At 41.7% G+C, this 16,287-nt stretch overlaps 1 protein-coding gene across 2 annotated transcripts in view; it reads right to left on the reverse strand.

Annotated features, from left to right (window-relative positions):
- Positions 1-3,472: 3,472 nt before the first annotated feature.
- The window catches only part of KLF3 (KLF transcription factor 3), a 34,445-nt gene continuing 21,630 nt past the window's right edge, over positions 3,473-16,287 (reverse strand). For both annotated transcript variants that reach the window (XM_027054819.2, XM_015076951.3), the window contains exons 3-6: positions 15,491-15,977; positions 14,661-14,811; positions 9,538-9,698; positions 3,473-7,485 (exon numbers count right to left, since the gene is read on the reverse strand). In XM_027054819.2, the coding sequence (XP_026910620.1) occupies positions 7,304-7,485; positions 9,538-9,698; positions 14,661-14,811; positions 15,491-15,977 (981 nt within the window). In that variant the 3' untranslated portion in view covers positions 3,473-7,303. The remainder of the gene's footprint in view (positions 7,486-9,537; positions 9,699-14,660; positions 14,812-15,490; positions 15,978-16,287) is intronic.

Below are 16,287 nucleotides of genomic sequence, written 5' to 3' on the forward strand. Positions count from 1 at the left end.
ACTTGATCTGTCTGTGCCTCAAACTCCATCTTTACAGAGAATGATGCCTTACAGTGTTAAGAGGCAGATAAATAATTAATACTCACAAAGTGCTCAGAACAGTGCTGAGCATACAATAAATGCTCAGTTAATGTTAGTTACTATTACCCACTTCCTCCTTCAAAACACCTTCCCTAAGTACCATTTTGTGCCCTGCCCTGATACTGAACATTGCACACCTTAACTAGACTCATCTTTGGATGATCTGAGATCTAGTGAGGGAAGGTGGCAGACAGGCAAACTGACAATGCAGAGTATTGAATGCTAATAATTGAGGAAAACACAAAGATTATGGGGACACAAAAGGAACTAGGGAGAGAATATCTTCAGAGGTGGGGAGGATTCACCCAAGGAAAGCCCAAAGGGAAGGTAACTTTTGAGTGTCATTTGGAAAGGTAAGTAAGAGTTTGGTGAGTATCTTCCTAAATAGCTTGTGCACCTATCAAGTCAGAATCCGGAGAGTGTTTGAGGGTGCTTTGGGAAAAAAGAACAAGGAAAAGAAAAGTTTAATAATTATAGGTGAGGCTTTAAGGGGACTAGGGCTGAATTAAGAAACCAGAATCACATGATCAGATTTTTGTTTTGTAAGGATAGTCCTGGTGGCTGGTGTGGAGAGGATGGTCGGAGTGAGATGGTGAGTGAGGGACTCCACTGATAGTCCCAGAGGCCTGGGCTAGGGCAAGGGACCAGCAATGGACATTCAGGAGAGGTTTCAGAGGTGGCTAACTGGATGTGAAGGGGTGAGAAAAGATGTTAGTGCCAGGGCTTGGACCAGAACTCAGATTCACCTAATCTGTCAAGCACTTCTGATGTCTCTGTGTGTGCTGTGGAGGGCATGAGGTGAACAAATCTCACCCCAGCCCATGGGGTTTTCATTCTGGTGGGGAAGGGAGTCTTAGACAAATAATCAGAGTGTAATGAGTGATTTCAGGGAAGGCAGGGTCAAGTTGTATAGCATGAAGGAGAGGCTTGAGGATGATGTGGGAGAAGCTGGTTTGGCTGTTTGGAGGGATTACATGAGGAAAGCCATAGAGGCATGTAGCTGGCAGGGAAGCAGTTGGACTTTGCAGGAGGAGATATGGAGCAGATTGGCAAGCCTTGAAGGTCCTCAAAGGCCTCCCTCTAAGTTCTCTAGAGGCTGAGTTCTTAGCCTGCTGGAGTTCCTGAGCATAATGGTTAATTTTATGTCAACTTGACTGGGCTACAGAGTGCCCAGATTAAATATAATTTCTGGGTGTGTCAGTGAGGGTGTTTCTGGATGAGATTAACATTAAAAAAAAATGTTTATTTATTTTGAGAGAGAGAGAGAGAGAGAGAGAATCCCAGGCATGCTCTGCGCTGTCAGCATAGATCCCAACATGGGGCTTGATCCCAAGAACCATGAGCTCATGACCTGAGCTGAAATCGAGAGTTGGATGCTTGACTAGCCACCCAGATTAATATTTTTGAACCTATGGACTCAGTCAAGTAGACTGTCTTCCCCATGTGGATAGGTATCATCCAATCCACTGAGGGCCTGAATAGAACAAAAAGGTGGAGAAAGAAGGAATTTGCCCTTTTGCTTCTTCCCTGTGTGCTCAAGCTGGGACATTGGTCTTCTTCTGCCCTTGGACTGGGATTTACACCATTGGCTCTCCTGGTTTTGGAACCTCCGGATTAGAATTAATCACACTATTGGTTTTTCCATGTCTCTGGCTTGGGACTTCCTAGCCTTCATAATCATGTGAGCTATTTCCTCAATACATCTCTTCATGTTCTCTTTCTCTGGGGAACCCTGATTGAGTCACTGAGTCTTAAGAAGTGTGAGAGATATGGTCTAGGAACCTGAAGATCCAGCTTCTGTCTTCTATCTTTAACCTGGACCACTCAGGATACCAATAGGGAATGCAAAACCAGCACTCACAGCAATAAACCTGTCTAGATTTAATGAGAACTGCCACTTGCCAAAGTAGTAAATTTAAAAAGAATTCTAATTTATAGCATCCACCACTCTAATTTAGGAGTTACTATGTATACAGAACCATTACCAATGACTATGATTATGATTGGGTCATGTATAGGACCAGGTTAACAGGCTGTTTATACATCCTAAAATGAATGGACCCTTGAAGGACAATCCATTGTTTTGTGCATACACACAGGTCACTCTTGTCTCTAACAGTTTAACTTTTACATCTCTATGTAGGTGTTTTTACTATCACCTCAATTTGTCCTTCCCTGAACAGTCACTTCTTTCCTCGTAGGAACCCTAGAATTGATAACTTGCCCCCAAGAAGTCTCCTAATCTCTTCAACCTGACAGCATTTAAAATATTGGGCAATAAGTATGCATTTGTGTGTGTTTGTGTGTGTGTGTGAACATGCTTTGCTCACGCATTCCTCAAAAAATTTGGTTTCTTTGCATTTGTCACCATTCTGATCACTCACCCAGGCAGAATCCAACTTTCACATGGTATCTCCTGAGAAGGATGGGTCTGCTTTTGAACTCAGCAAATGCCATGTCATTCATACATGAAATATGGTGGAAGGATTATAGTTAATCACCTGCACTAATGCAAGCCAGTGTTCCATTGGGATGTAATGGTCATATGTTATACTTTTTGAGTTTGCAGTCAACTATCTCAGTGTAAAAGCACTGAAGTTTCCTGGAGAAACCTGATAGAGTACCCCAAAGTTTGGGTTCAGCCTTCTCCCCAACCTCCTTCCCCTCTCCAAGCTGTGGTGTCATGTAGTAAATGCCAGCCAGACATCATCTCATGTTATGCTAAGATAAAGTCCAGGCTCAAGGTAGCTGCTGAGAGATCAATAAGCCAGTATCTTAGTTTCAATTACATTTAAGGGAAGGGGGAGAGTAAAGAGGTTATTCCATTTTCCTTTAAACGAGAACTCTAAATCCCCATCAGAAACTATTTGTTGTTCCTGGGATGCTGAGGACATAGCAGTGTCCACGGACATGGCTTACTGAAGGCTTGAAAAATAATCATGTTTACCCAGAATTACTTAATGCTGTTACTGTCTTGCCCCCCAAGCTGTGAATCCTGATCTTGTACTTAAAAATGTAAAGTATTATACATTGTATCTTTTAATACAAGGCACTGAAAACCCTTGTTGGACGAAGGTGGGTGTCATAGACAAAAAAATATTCCAAGAATACAGCAAGTAAGTTTGTGGATTCGTGGTGGGTTGTCTACAAGTTTATGGTTTGAAGATTCCCTGTTGCAGAAGACTTTCCTACCAGAAAACCAGGGACATACCTTCAGAGCTAAGTTCACTCATTCAGTTCATCTTCCCATTAGATTGATTTTTCTTTCCCTGCATCAACAATTGCCTATCAATGATTCACTTTGAACTTTCTAAGTGACGTCTCTTACATGTCACATTGCTAAGTTTTGCTCTTAGGGGTCACTGTATGTATAGTAATCACATGATCTCACTTAATATTCTGATGGTTTTATTAACAAGTATATAATACATATATTGCATACTGTATATAGTATATGAGGACTGTACAGTACAAATTTATGTTCACAGTTTGACATGACAAAATGTCATTACTGAATTCCCATCGGACTACAGAGTAGAAACAGAGAAGGTACATTAAACATTCACATCTTTAGTAAGAAAGATTACCAAAATGTTTCAGTATTTGCAAGTATACTAACGCATGCTAAAAACCTTTACCCATTCAGTCTTATTAGCTTATAAAATATATTACACTTTATTAAAAATTTCTGCATAGTTTATACAAGTATTAAAGTACTGTAAATGTAATAATCCTGCTATAGTTGCAGGTATGGTTTAAGAGATGCTAAGCAGAAAGATTACTTTGACCCTCTAACACTAAGTACATGACAGCAAAAAAAAAAAAAAAAAAGTGCTAGTATTTGTAAAACGTAATATTATTGTAGCCCTCGTTTAATGCATGTAAAATGGCTTTGTAAATGTATTATTTAAGTGAATTTGCGATCATTTAGAAACTGTTAACCTTGACCAAGAAGAGAATAAAGACAACGCTGAGCAACTTCATGTATAACAGCAATTCCTTCAAGATGACTGTATATTTTCAAACCGAATTATTTTAAAATCTTAGATCTTTGAGATTGTCTTTAAAACAATCTAATCAGGAATGACGTGCAGATATACAGTATCAGCAATAAAGTCTTTCAAATTCCACATTAGTGCAACACTGATAGTGCAGATGGGTGTTTAATAAAATATACATTTACATCTACAGTTCCCTATAAATCTGTTCCAAGGCTCTTGAAACTTCCACGTATTTAGCATTTCCTTAGTTGAACACAGCTATGCTAACACATTCTCCATACCAGGTGATTTAGAATGTTAATGCCCATTTATGGTGTAGATTCACATTTTAGAACTCTAAAATATGATGGATTCAGCCTTAAACTTTCTGACTTCCCCAAGACGACACTTGGACAATAATCAAAAGAAACTCTAACAGAATTTATACAACACTAACCTCATGTTTACAGATCATTCGCATCAATTTAAAATATTGCAATTAAAACCACCTTTGATAGTAACATGGCACATCATTAAAACCACATGTTGAAGGGCATCTTATCCTGTATTTGAGGTCTTCCACGATAACAGCTAAAAATGTCTAAGAGACTAAATTTCTCAACTATCATAGTAAATACAAATATATATATAAAAAAAGAAAAATTTGGTTAAGAGCCAATTGGTAACTAAAGTATGCAGACCAGCATGGGAACAGAGAATGGCTTCTCTGGGTTGCCTTTTCTTTCAGAGTTAAAATGGATCTGTTAATGAACTGTTACCACAATCTAAGCAAGCTGAATAGTCATGTAATAGTCTTTGCAGGGTCTTGCTTGCTCTTTTCAACAAAATTTAAATATGCCATAACAAACACATCAAATTTCATGAGAACCTATGAAGCTTTCTATTAACTGGACTCTCACACTCAAAGCTAATTATTCAAAGATGATCGACTCTACCCTTTCTTGCCTTTTTTCCCCCTACCTTCTATATGGGTTGGAACACATAATCTGGCTATCTCCATTAAACAAAAAAGTTCCTTGCATTCCAACTTGATTCTTCAGTGTGTTGTATAAGAATCACTGCTAGAAACAAACACTTTGGCATGAATGTGACAAAGCATTTACAGTACAGACAATACCTACTTTCCCAAGAGCCATTTTTATCTTTCAATTCATGTCATAGTTGCAACAACACAAACAAACAAAAAAAAAGCCCAATTAGGATGTTTTAATATTCTAAACAAATTCTGCAGTGCTTACAAAAAAAAAAAGAGAGAGAGAGAGAATCACAACCAAGTGCCAAGAAGGTAACAAATTACTTTGTGTCTCTCCACATTTCCTTTCAGCTGGTTCAGAGGGCTGATGAGTGGGATCTCTTAGGTGCACAGTCCCTACAACTAACTTTTATTAACATAGCGCCGTCAAAGTAAGCTCCCCACATGATTTGCAGGCCTCCAGAATCACTCATTCACTGATGTTTTAAAAACAGTTGAACAATGTATTCCTCCCAGTTAAGGTTGTGTTGGATCCTGAGTCGCGCCTGGGCTGAATCTTCAGGATTCCATTCTCTCTTCTCTTCCATCCTTTATCGAGGGGTGAAGGCGCATTTCGTTGTATGCACCCACACTTGACCACCGTCGCCCACTTTCTTCAAATTGAGGACCAATGACATTTCTATGCATGAATTATTTTTATTGGCATTTAGACTATGGTGCTCAAAAGCCAGCTTTTGAAAACAAAAACAAAAACAAAAAACTTCCCCCAAATAATGGCGCTATTTATCTTTAACATAAACACGAGTCATTTTCAGCTTCTTCTGACGGGATACTTGACAATGATTGATTTCCAGCTCCTTAACAGTAAATGCTTGGGAATTTTTGAGCTATTAATATGCGAATCCCTGAACTGTGGTTTTCTTTATTTTTCAGAAATCTGTCCCCCGAATGAAGGTATGTGTGCTTCACAACTAGGTATATTTACAAATAGTGTCACTCGGGTCTCAAATTGAATGAATCTACTACAGCATTAGCAGATCCTTATTTATGATATGTATCACAAACACAAATGACGGCCACCTTGGCACCTTACAGTTCACACAGAAGAGCTTCTGTATAAAAGCCGTATGATTCATTTGATATGGGAATACAGTTACTGCTCAATGTTTTCCCTGTTTGCAAAAAACCCTGTGAGTAGGTTGGGTAAAAGAAAGGCCATCATCCATACTCTTATCTGAAAGATTTTTCTTACCATTACTGGGCAAATATTTTTGTGTCCCTACTATCAAATGCTTGATGATCCACATTAAGGACATCAGAGGAATGGAGACAGGTGCACGGACAACCCCATCAGCATCTGGCTCTGCTTCTGCACAGCCAAACACAGAGACGGCCGCTCTGGGAGAGCACTGCACAGCTAACCACACGATGAAACCTCACTGAACGAAAAGCCCCAGCCCAGGAGGAATGGCCGGCTTCCTCCTTTGCCCCCGCTGCTTCTCCCCTGATGAATGCCCCTTCGTTCAGGCTCTGTGCCATCCAAGTATAGCATCCAGCCTTTAACTGGCAGACATCACCGAACTAAATCAGCAACTCTGGCTCACCTCCAGGGGTGGAGAGGCCTCCTTACTAGCTGCAGGCACAAAGGAGTGTAAGGGACTTAATTTAGATGAAGTGAAATATCCAAGTTGACAAGCAGGATTTGTGAAGGACAATGGACGAGTTGACTGTCCTACCTGAAATCTTGCTGCACTTCTAGTTAATCTGAGGAAAGGGTCCACCCTTCTTGCTGGCGAGCACAAAATACGATCACAGGGCACAGAGGTATGAACGTCCCTGGCAAGGACTAGCAGGCTGGATACTGTATTTCTAATACATTTACTTTGACATTCTTTTGAGAAATACATGGAGGAACCGACAATTGGTTATTTTAAGTTTACATGTTCCCTTGTTCTCATTACATTAAACGTATCTGTAAGAAGGGTTTGCTTAGCATCCCCGGAAAAAAAAAAAAAAAAAAAAAAAAAGTGTTCACATTCTTTAGGTCTGACCCGTGGTAAGGAGAGGAGGATTAGAGAATATCTACTACTGACCATATGGAAGCTTGAATGATATAAATTCAGAGATTCAGGCCAGCTGAATCAAAATTAAAACGTACATGTAAAAAATGAGTTAGATAATGGGAAGGAGGACAGAGAGAGAGAGCCGGGAGAACGGGGAGCCACGTTGAGGCAGGGGACGGAGGCATTCAAACTAGCATGTGGCGTTTCCTATGTAGGGCAAGGTGGTCAGAACGGGAGAAGCTTCGGTCACAGTCTGGGCACTGGAAAGGTTTGATTCCAGTGTGTTTTCGGAAATGTCTTGTTAGTTCATCAGACCGAGCAAACTTCCATGTGCATCCTTCCCAAGTACATTTGTAGGGTTTTTCTCCTGCAAAAAGGAAAAACGAAAAGAGCTTATTTTTTCTGAGGGCAAAAGGCTATTAATTAGTAAAAATAGTGAAGCTAAGATTTTTGAGCTAAAACTCTTGGCAAATAGTTTCTCCAAGGTAAGTTCATCTAAAAAAAAAAAAAAGTGGGCAGCGGAGAAGGATGGGATTTTAAGAGTTCTTAAAGTATAAAGCCACTGAAATCCATTCTGAGGAGCTAGCAAATAATTTTGGTTTTGCCCTCAAGGGTAGGGATGAGTACCTTAGGCAACAGCTGGTGATCTGTATTTGTTTATCTCCAAGTCTTAAAGCTACCGAGGTGCTTAGTTATACGCGGTGCTAGCGTTTGTGGGATTTTTCTTACTATTTCAACAGTTTGCTAAAAATGAGAAGCCTCTATCAACCAAAAAATCTGGCAGCGATTTCAACATCTTCTCTTTTGTTTCATCGACTGCAATTATGCCTAAGTATAATGCTCTAATTCAGACATACTAAAAACACAGTAATTCCTTCCTGCCCTGTCAGAAGCCGGGTTTCTCCAGCCCTGTACTGTGGGATAATGGTAACAGGCAGCTGAGGAACAGGAGACCCTTGGGGGAAATCTTAGGGAGAGCCAGTACGAAGGCCCTTACAAATGAAAAGTATTGTTCGTGGCAATCTTACATGTTAATGGGCAAATGGGCATCACCACAAATTAATTCCCATTTACTATCACTTGTTCTCTAGACATTTTAAGGATTGACATCCCTTGGTATTTCAATGAGATATTCAGAACTGTATTGTCTGCTTTGCTTCACTGAATATAAACGCTGAGGTATGTTTCCTGCATCTAAATTCTTACTCAAATATTCAATGTCTTTTTAATCTTAGGTTGGAAATTTGTAATGTCTACCTGTAGGGTCCCATTAATGCCCTGGGGATGCTTTTACTAGTTTTCTTGGCATTGCTGATTGGATGTTCCTCTGAACACAAGGCTATCGCCCTCAGTTCCCTCTGTAATTATACCGCGACAAAGCCCAAGAACTCAGTGGTACACAAGCCGACTTCCCCTCTGCTTTCTCTCTCCCGGGGAGTCACTGAAAACTTTACTTCCACACCACCACCACTTTCCTTCCCCTGTCTCTTCCAAATCCCAAATTCTCCCTTTTTGTAAACATTCCCAATACAAATGACTCACAGAAGGCTCAAAAACAAACAAACAAACTACATGCTGAGTTAAGGAAACGTACACAGGGGACCACTGCTGTTATACTAGAATTTCACACTGAAGGGTTTGAGGTTAGGTCAGATGAGGCCTATTATAAACATTAAGGACCAATACTGACTGCAATTAATCAGGCGGTGTAAATCGTTTGTGTATGGGTTCCTTAAGATGTTTTGCTTACAAAATGTTCAAGAGCAAACGCAACAGTTTTATGTTTTCTTCACCCATATGATGAGTTTTTGTAAGATCCGGCTGCATGGTCGACAGTCGATACTGGACAGAATAAAAAAGACCCTAGAACAAATACGCAGGCAACAGCACAGAAGTTCCCTCAGTTTTAGGAAGACACAAATCACCCAAATATCTTTACTTTTCTTTCTTTCAATAAGTCTTCCATTTGAATTCCATTTCTGTAAACTGCTACATTTGTTTGTTCTGCATAAAAAACTGGGTTTTGCCATTGTGAATCCGATGATGGGCAACACTGATTAAATGATGGCCCATATGAAGGCCACATCCTTGATGAGACAGGCCCATGGTTAAGAGTACTTTTCTCTCTGCTCCCGCAGCCTTTCCATCCCTCTCTCTGTCCCTTAAACGCAGAGTACAGAACTCCACTGTTAACAGAATTAACCTTTAATCTACTGTAACTTATTACAAAAATAAGCCCTTCATCACAAGGCTCATTTTTCACGATGAGCAGAGACATCTGTAGACAACTCTGCTAACTTTCAAGACGCCTGGAACAATTTCAGTACAATAACCTCTGAGAGCTAGAACGTTTGTTCTTGACGTTCCATTTTAGTATTTCTTAAGAAGCAAGATGGAGTGAGTCTTATATTCCCGATACCTGTGTGTGTTCTTCTGTGCGCTTTCAAGTGGGAGCTTTTAGTATACACCTTGTTGCATCCGTCATAGTCACACCTGTGTATCCTCCGCTTCCTCTGGGTGTCCGGAGATTCCACAGGTAAAGGTCTCTTCCCCGGTTGCACTATGACTGAAGGGTGATTCCTATGAAAGCCAATGTTAAACGTAAAACATTGAGTGAAAGGCTCTTCCTTTTCTTCCGTCTACCAAAGGCATTAACGACACTAGGCAAAAACAAACAAACAAAAAAACCCAACGAAATAAATAAAAGGAAATTAGCGGATCAACCCAAGAAGCACTGCTATATTCATTCAACAAACATTGAGTGAGCACCTACCATGAGCCAGGCACTGTGCTTGGCACCCGGACACAAAGATGAATAAAAACAGGGTTCCTGCCCTCGAGGAGCTCACACTCTAGGGGGAGACAGACATGTAGATAAGTAATGACAGTAAGAAGGGTTAGGTGCTATGCTAGAGGGAGATGGAGGAGCTAGGAGAGTCTCTTTCCCTCAGTAAAAAGTTGCCTATTTATAGTAGCTTGTGGCACTAAGCGATGCTCAGCACTGCGAATGTCTTTTCGCAGGCTGTCCTGATTTTCATCACTGTCCTTTAGGGAAAAATGAAAAAGGTCGAATTCCCAAATCTCAGGCAATGCCTACTGTATCTACATTTTATCCTTTACCTAATTGGCATTTTGCTTCTCTCAAAGATGACCAATTCACATTTGAGTTTCAAATTGTGGCCCTTCAAAAAAAAAAAAAACAGAAAGAAAAAGAAAATAATAATGATAATAACAGCACTGCTGTTTTCACCACCTCAAACCTTTACTGGTACTGTTATTCCTGCCTGAGGGAGAATTTGGGTGCAGCGCTAGCAGTCAGGCAAGGAAGTGTCTCAGTCCTGACAATGGCTCCCAAGTGCAGCCCTGGGCTCTCACGGGACCTGGCGTCTCCCTGCCTTCCTGAGGCCGCTCACCCAGACCCACTCCTGCGTCGGCTCACCTTTCCAGGGTGGGTTTGAAATCAAATCATGTCCAACACCATTGCTCTAAACTTTCTCTTTTTCTCAAGGAATCTGGTGGAGAGAAGAGGCAGATGGGGAAGAGCTGGGGAAAGTCTGTAAAGCTTTCTCAGGCTTCCTCTGCTGATTAATGTCAGTAATTAAAAAATTCTAATCTATTCATTTGCCTTCCTAACGACTAATTACTTGATACATTACAAGCTAATGGAACTGGCCTCCAACAGTAATGAAAGACTCGTCTTATAAATTTGAATCCAAAGTTCTTAAAATGTTCCAAATAACCCATGAATTTTCTGTGCAAGCATGGACGAGGAGAGAGGGAATCTGATGAGCGTAAATGCTCAAGCTTGTGAGATTCAAAAAGGATGATAAAATTTCGCCATAAAAATCAAAAGGGAGCTCCTGAAATGAAACTTGCTTTTATCTTGGTAAAAATCTGAATACATGTTCCTTATCAGTAACTTTTCCAGGCATGCTAAGAAGTAAGTGGAAAAAGAATAAAAGGGGCATTGATTTTAAGTGATTTTACTTATTCCTCACATCTATTAGTAGCAAAGAAAACTGTCAGTTTTGAGTATCACTTTACCTTCCTACCTTGATGTTTAGTGGGAGCAATACAGAAGGATAAAATAGCCAAGTTCAGATACATGGAAAAGTGAACATGAACTAGTGGGGGAGGGCAGGGGAACAAGGACTTCAATTATATAGATGTAGAAACAGAGAAAATAGAGAAGTGACAGGTCTATGGACACGTTGCGTTTATAAAGCTAAATTATTAATTTAAAATCCTTCAATAAAAAGAAGAGTTGTCAGTTTATTTTATTTCTAACTTTCAACCTTAATGCCGTTGGTTGAAACGTTTCATCTTCATTAAGAAAACTTCAGGAAATAAAATGCTGGGGGAAAAAGCTGAATGGTTGGTTAATTTGTATCTCCTATGCCTCTGGGATACTGAGGGAGTATCCCAGGTGACTCTGGAAGTCTCTCCCAATTATTAGATTTTATGGGTTGGGAATGTGTCTAACAGTTTCTGTGCACTGGTTTTGTCTGCCTTTTCCAGCTCATTTTGCATACAAAGGTACATTACAAGGTTGTGTGCTCCAACATCAAATCCCAGCTCTGTCACTGCGAGTCCCTGTGACCCCGGGCAAGGTATTCTCCCTGTGCCTCTCTGTAGAATGGGGACGATGATAATAATGTGATCCTAGAAAGTTGTGGGTAATGTATACAACACACTGAAGGATAACATCTGTTCCAGATGTAAATCTACTAAATATTATGGTTAATTACTGTTACTATTTTGAGGTTCAGAAACCCAATTGCAAACTTTGCCCCTACGGCTGTTGAATCTCGTGAAGAGCTCTTTTGGGATGTCCCCACACCACAAAGGGAAATCTCTGCTCAAGCTGACATCTACCTTGAAAGGTGGCATCATTCACGCCCCATTTCTAAAGAGCCAGATACTGGTACAGGCAGGGGTTGGAGGGCAGGGTCTATAGAACTCACTCTTTCTGTACTCCCCACTTTTAAAGACGCCGTTTGGGATCCTTACAACCAAGAAATAAGAACAGCTATTACGTATCAGATACCTGGTCATTGTTTTGAGTTAAGCCGACCCCCCCTTAAGTTTGCTAGAAGTCACACGCAATTACATGGGGGAAATCTGACCCTCAAGCTCTTCACTCTAAATACACTTCACATATGTAAAGATACAAAAAAAAAAAAAAAAAAAGGAAGCTGATAGCCATTTGAGTGCCTTTAAAAATAATTCTAAAGCTGTCACTCTATGTCCAAGCAAATGGGTTTCCAAACTGCACTTTGTATTCCACCTTTGGCAAGGAAGGGTTTCAGAAGGCAAATATTATCGGGCCTGCCTCACTGCAATGGGACTAGGCACTTGATTTCAATCGATTCTTTCCTGGCTAGCTGGTTTCCTATGTGGGCTGCTACTGGGCACACTCCAAGACATTACTTAATCACATCTGTGAGAGAACGGCTTAAAGACTACACGTCCCAGTTGTGGCTAATCTGTTGAATTTCTTGAGGAGCAAAATGCATTCTTGGGTCAGCATTAACATAAGCATATTACTCATTAATCATTAAAAGCCACTGAGCTTGAGATCGTCAAAAGAATCTTAACTTAAAAGGAGAAAAAATATTTTCTTTCAGTAGCAGAATACAGCCTTCAAGTATTTTTCTTCTGTAATGTTTTACAATGTAATTCATAATAACCTCGACTTTGGAATAACCCTTCTTCAGTCAAGGGATTCCTCTCTCTTGGGCACGTGGCTTTATTTAGTTTTACAGCATCTTTTTCATCACCTGTGCAGGAACAATGACACGTGCAAGTCATGTTGCCAGTTAACTTGCCAGAGATGCCTGGCATCATAAAAAAAAAAAAAAAAAGGAGGTAACTCAGTCTAGAAGATGTGTCTATTTTGGCTAGTCCTTCTGTGTTCCCTTTCACCTGAGAGCAGGAGTGGGATGCACTGGTTAGATATGGACAACGTGGCAGGAAGAGCAGTCATCTGGTGACAGGAGGTCAAACCCAGGCCCCCCTGCTGTTCACAGTATGATTATAAGGCGAGTTATCTCATGTCTTGGCTCATCCGTTCTCCATTTGCTCTGACTCCCACATGCTTGTTATGGGGGAATGAAATAACTCCTTTGAAAACATCTGGGAAAGTTTCATGGGGGGACGGGGCATCATGCAATTGTGAAAGGTAATAATGTACAAGTCCATCAGACACACTCTCTCCCTGCTGATGTGGGTGGTCATAGGATTCCATTCTCTTCTTCGCCTATCAGGGAGTAAAGGCCAACTACCTCCTCCCCCGAAATAACTACGATTTGGTACAATGGGCAATTAACGTGACCTACTACGAAGGCACCTACTTGGGTTGACTGTGGATAGAACTAGAATATGTTTTAAGTTCCAGAAAATAGCTGTTTGAAAGCCAGAGAATTCACATTCTGTTGCAGAATTAACTGTGTAAGGGAGAGGGGAAAAGATGACGTAGGAAGGTGGGCAGAACATTGTTTCAAGTTGGAAAAAAGTGATATGGGAGAAAGAAGATGGAAGGGTCCCGGAGGAAACAATAACTGTTGCCTTTGTACTAGGAAGCTGGTCATTAAATCCAACCTTGAAAGAGCCATAACACAAGACAATTACAAGAAAAATAATTATAATCAATAATGCAAATAAAGAGGAAACAAGGCAAGATTAAGTGACAAGCCCAAGGTCATACATATGGTGGAGAGCAGAGCTGGGATCCAAGATGTCCAATCCAAAGGTCACCTTCTTAGCTACTACAAACACAGCCTCCAGTGTAATCACTGGTAGAAGGCAAGGATATCTATTGTTGCAAATCCCATCAATGATGCCATTTAACTTGGGTATGACGCCACCACATTATAGCGAGTTAGACCTAACACAAACTACAGTTCAGTGCTTGGATGTAGACTGATACAGAAACCTTCCTACTGGACGGCAGTTCTGAAGCAGACTGAACATTCCAAGGGCAGATGTGATTTTCAAACACGAGAGATAGTGGGTGGGTTACTCCAATGCTTAACTTCTCTGAGCTACATGGGCAACTTTCTGTTGCCACCACTATTCCCAGGCCTTTTTTGGAGTGACTCCTTTGGGCTTGTGATGCCCCTTCGTAGAAACAGTATTAGAAGTGACAATTGGAAGGACGATGTATGTCCTATAAAGTTTTCGTGATTCAACCTTAAGTAGACTATCTGGAATACCAAATTCAATCCACATGGGGATTAAGATTATGGGAAACCTATGTACAGTCTGGAAGGATTTAAAAAAAAAATAAAAATGATTTACATGACAAGGTGGCAAAATCACGAGTGACCGATTTACTGCAAACTTGACGTAAATGTTATAAGACAGTCCATATAGTGGGACACATTGTCTTTGGAGATTTTCCCGTTTTCCCAGTGGCGGCCCCCTACTGCAAGGTGTCCCTGGCAATCCACACCACACCCTGAGTTGGAAGCCTGCACTTCCATTCCAGGTCCCAAGATGCACGCTGCTACGCCAATGTCGGGTAGACCTGAACATACTTACTCTTGCAACAGTGCTTGCGGGGGGGACACTGAGTTCATTAAAGGGGGTGACATTTCTTCAGGATAATAATCTGTCCTCTGTGGTTCAATCCCAGGTTCTATTTTAATTTTTTTCTGTAATATAGGCTTCTCATAGGATTCAATTACAGGTACTAAAAAATAAAAATAGAAAAGTCACTCCATGTACAATTTACCAATTTCAGCTTTTAAAAGTTTAGTGCACAGCTTCTACCTACAACGCTGATGTGTGGAGTATCTGTTTGCCTTTAGCAAAATTATGGCAGAAACAAATCTGCGGGGTGTGTTTCCCCTGACAACCACTCTGGCAGCAAGTGGCATGCATAGGAAGCTGGACTTTGAGCACATCAGCCCCCAAATGGTTCTTCCTTAGGAATTTGCGTTATCACCTTTTAACCCCATAGTCTTCTGCCTCCAAACAGCCAGTAAACGAGGCGGCTTTTAGTAACCTTTAGTTATCACCATGATCAAAGGCATTTATTAAATTAATGTCTTTTTTGGTTGGCATTCAATGAAGCAAAATATAAAGTTGGGATCTTTAGTATCTCAAAGTTGACAATTACGCAGTAAAAGTAACCATTTCATGGCATTCATTAAACAGCCTGATTCTTGGGAGCTCTTCCAGTATCAACACTTGCCCCCCCCCCCCCCCCCAACAAAAGGAAACGCCTCAGGCGGGCAGGCTCTAAGGGGAATGGCTCCTTGAAGAGTACAGGGGCGCTGTCGCTGCCTCCTCTGTGGCCCCCGCAGAGCCGGTGGGCGCAGACCCCAATGCTAGGCGGGAGCCGCGGAGCTGTCCCCAGTGGCGGTTACCTTGCATGCTGCTATTTGAGTTTTCCATCTCCTCCGACAAGGAGACCATGAGCGGCTGCTGGAGGTGGCTGGTGTACATGAAGGGGACCGGCTGCACCACGACGGGCTGGATGACGGGCAGGATCCCGGGGCTGCGGATGCCGTGCCGGGACAGGGCGGCGGCCATCACCGGGGGCATGGACAGCGGCACGCCGAAGGGCTGCACGCCCGGGGGAGGCGGCGAGTACTTCTTCATCGGTGGGCTGGAAGAAGGCATGCTCAGGCCAGGCGAGGCTCTCCGGTGCGAGGGCTGGAACTTCAGTGAGGAAGGAGAATTCCCCGCAGAGGGCGGCGAACTCCGCTTGTTCACGGTCAGGTCCACTGGCTCCATCTGCATCCCGTGAGACAGGGCCTCCGGGGTCTGGAAGAACTTATCAGGTAACGGCGTGGAGTAGATGACTCCGTACTTGTTGGGCTTCATTGACTCCATGTAATTAGATGGGTATGACTATTGGGAAGGAGAAACAGAAACGTACGAGCAGTGACACAGGTGCATTCGCCTGAAACATGAACTAAGACGAAAATGTGCAAGAAGGTGCTCTCAGTTACATGGACCTCCAAAATTGGTTTACATTTAGATACCGACCCTGAAAACGCTAGGAGGGGGCTGGTCTAGTAAACTTTAAGGTTAATGGGATAACCGTGAAAAACCTCACATTTAATTCTGTTTCCCATGCCAAATGTTAAGGTTGAGGTTGACACCCGGCAAAATTCTGAAACAGGTTATAAACAGAAGACTCGTGGGCCTTTATCGGGAG

Source organism: Acinonyx jubatus, chromosome B1 (assembly GCF_027475565.1).
Source record: "Acinonyx jubatus isolate Ajub_Pintada_27869175 chromosome B1, VMU_Ajub_asm_v1.0, whole genome shotgun sequence".
Classification (NCBI taxonomy): Eukaryota; Metazoa; Chordata; class Mammalia; order Carnivora; family Felidae; genus Acinonyx; species Acinonyx jubatus.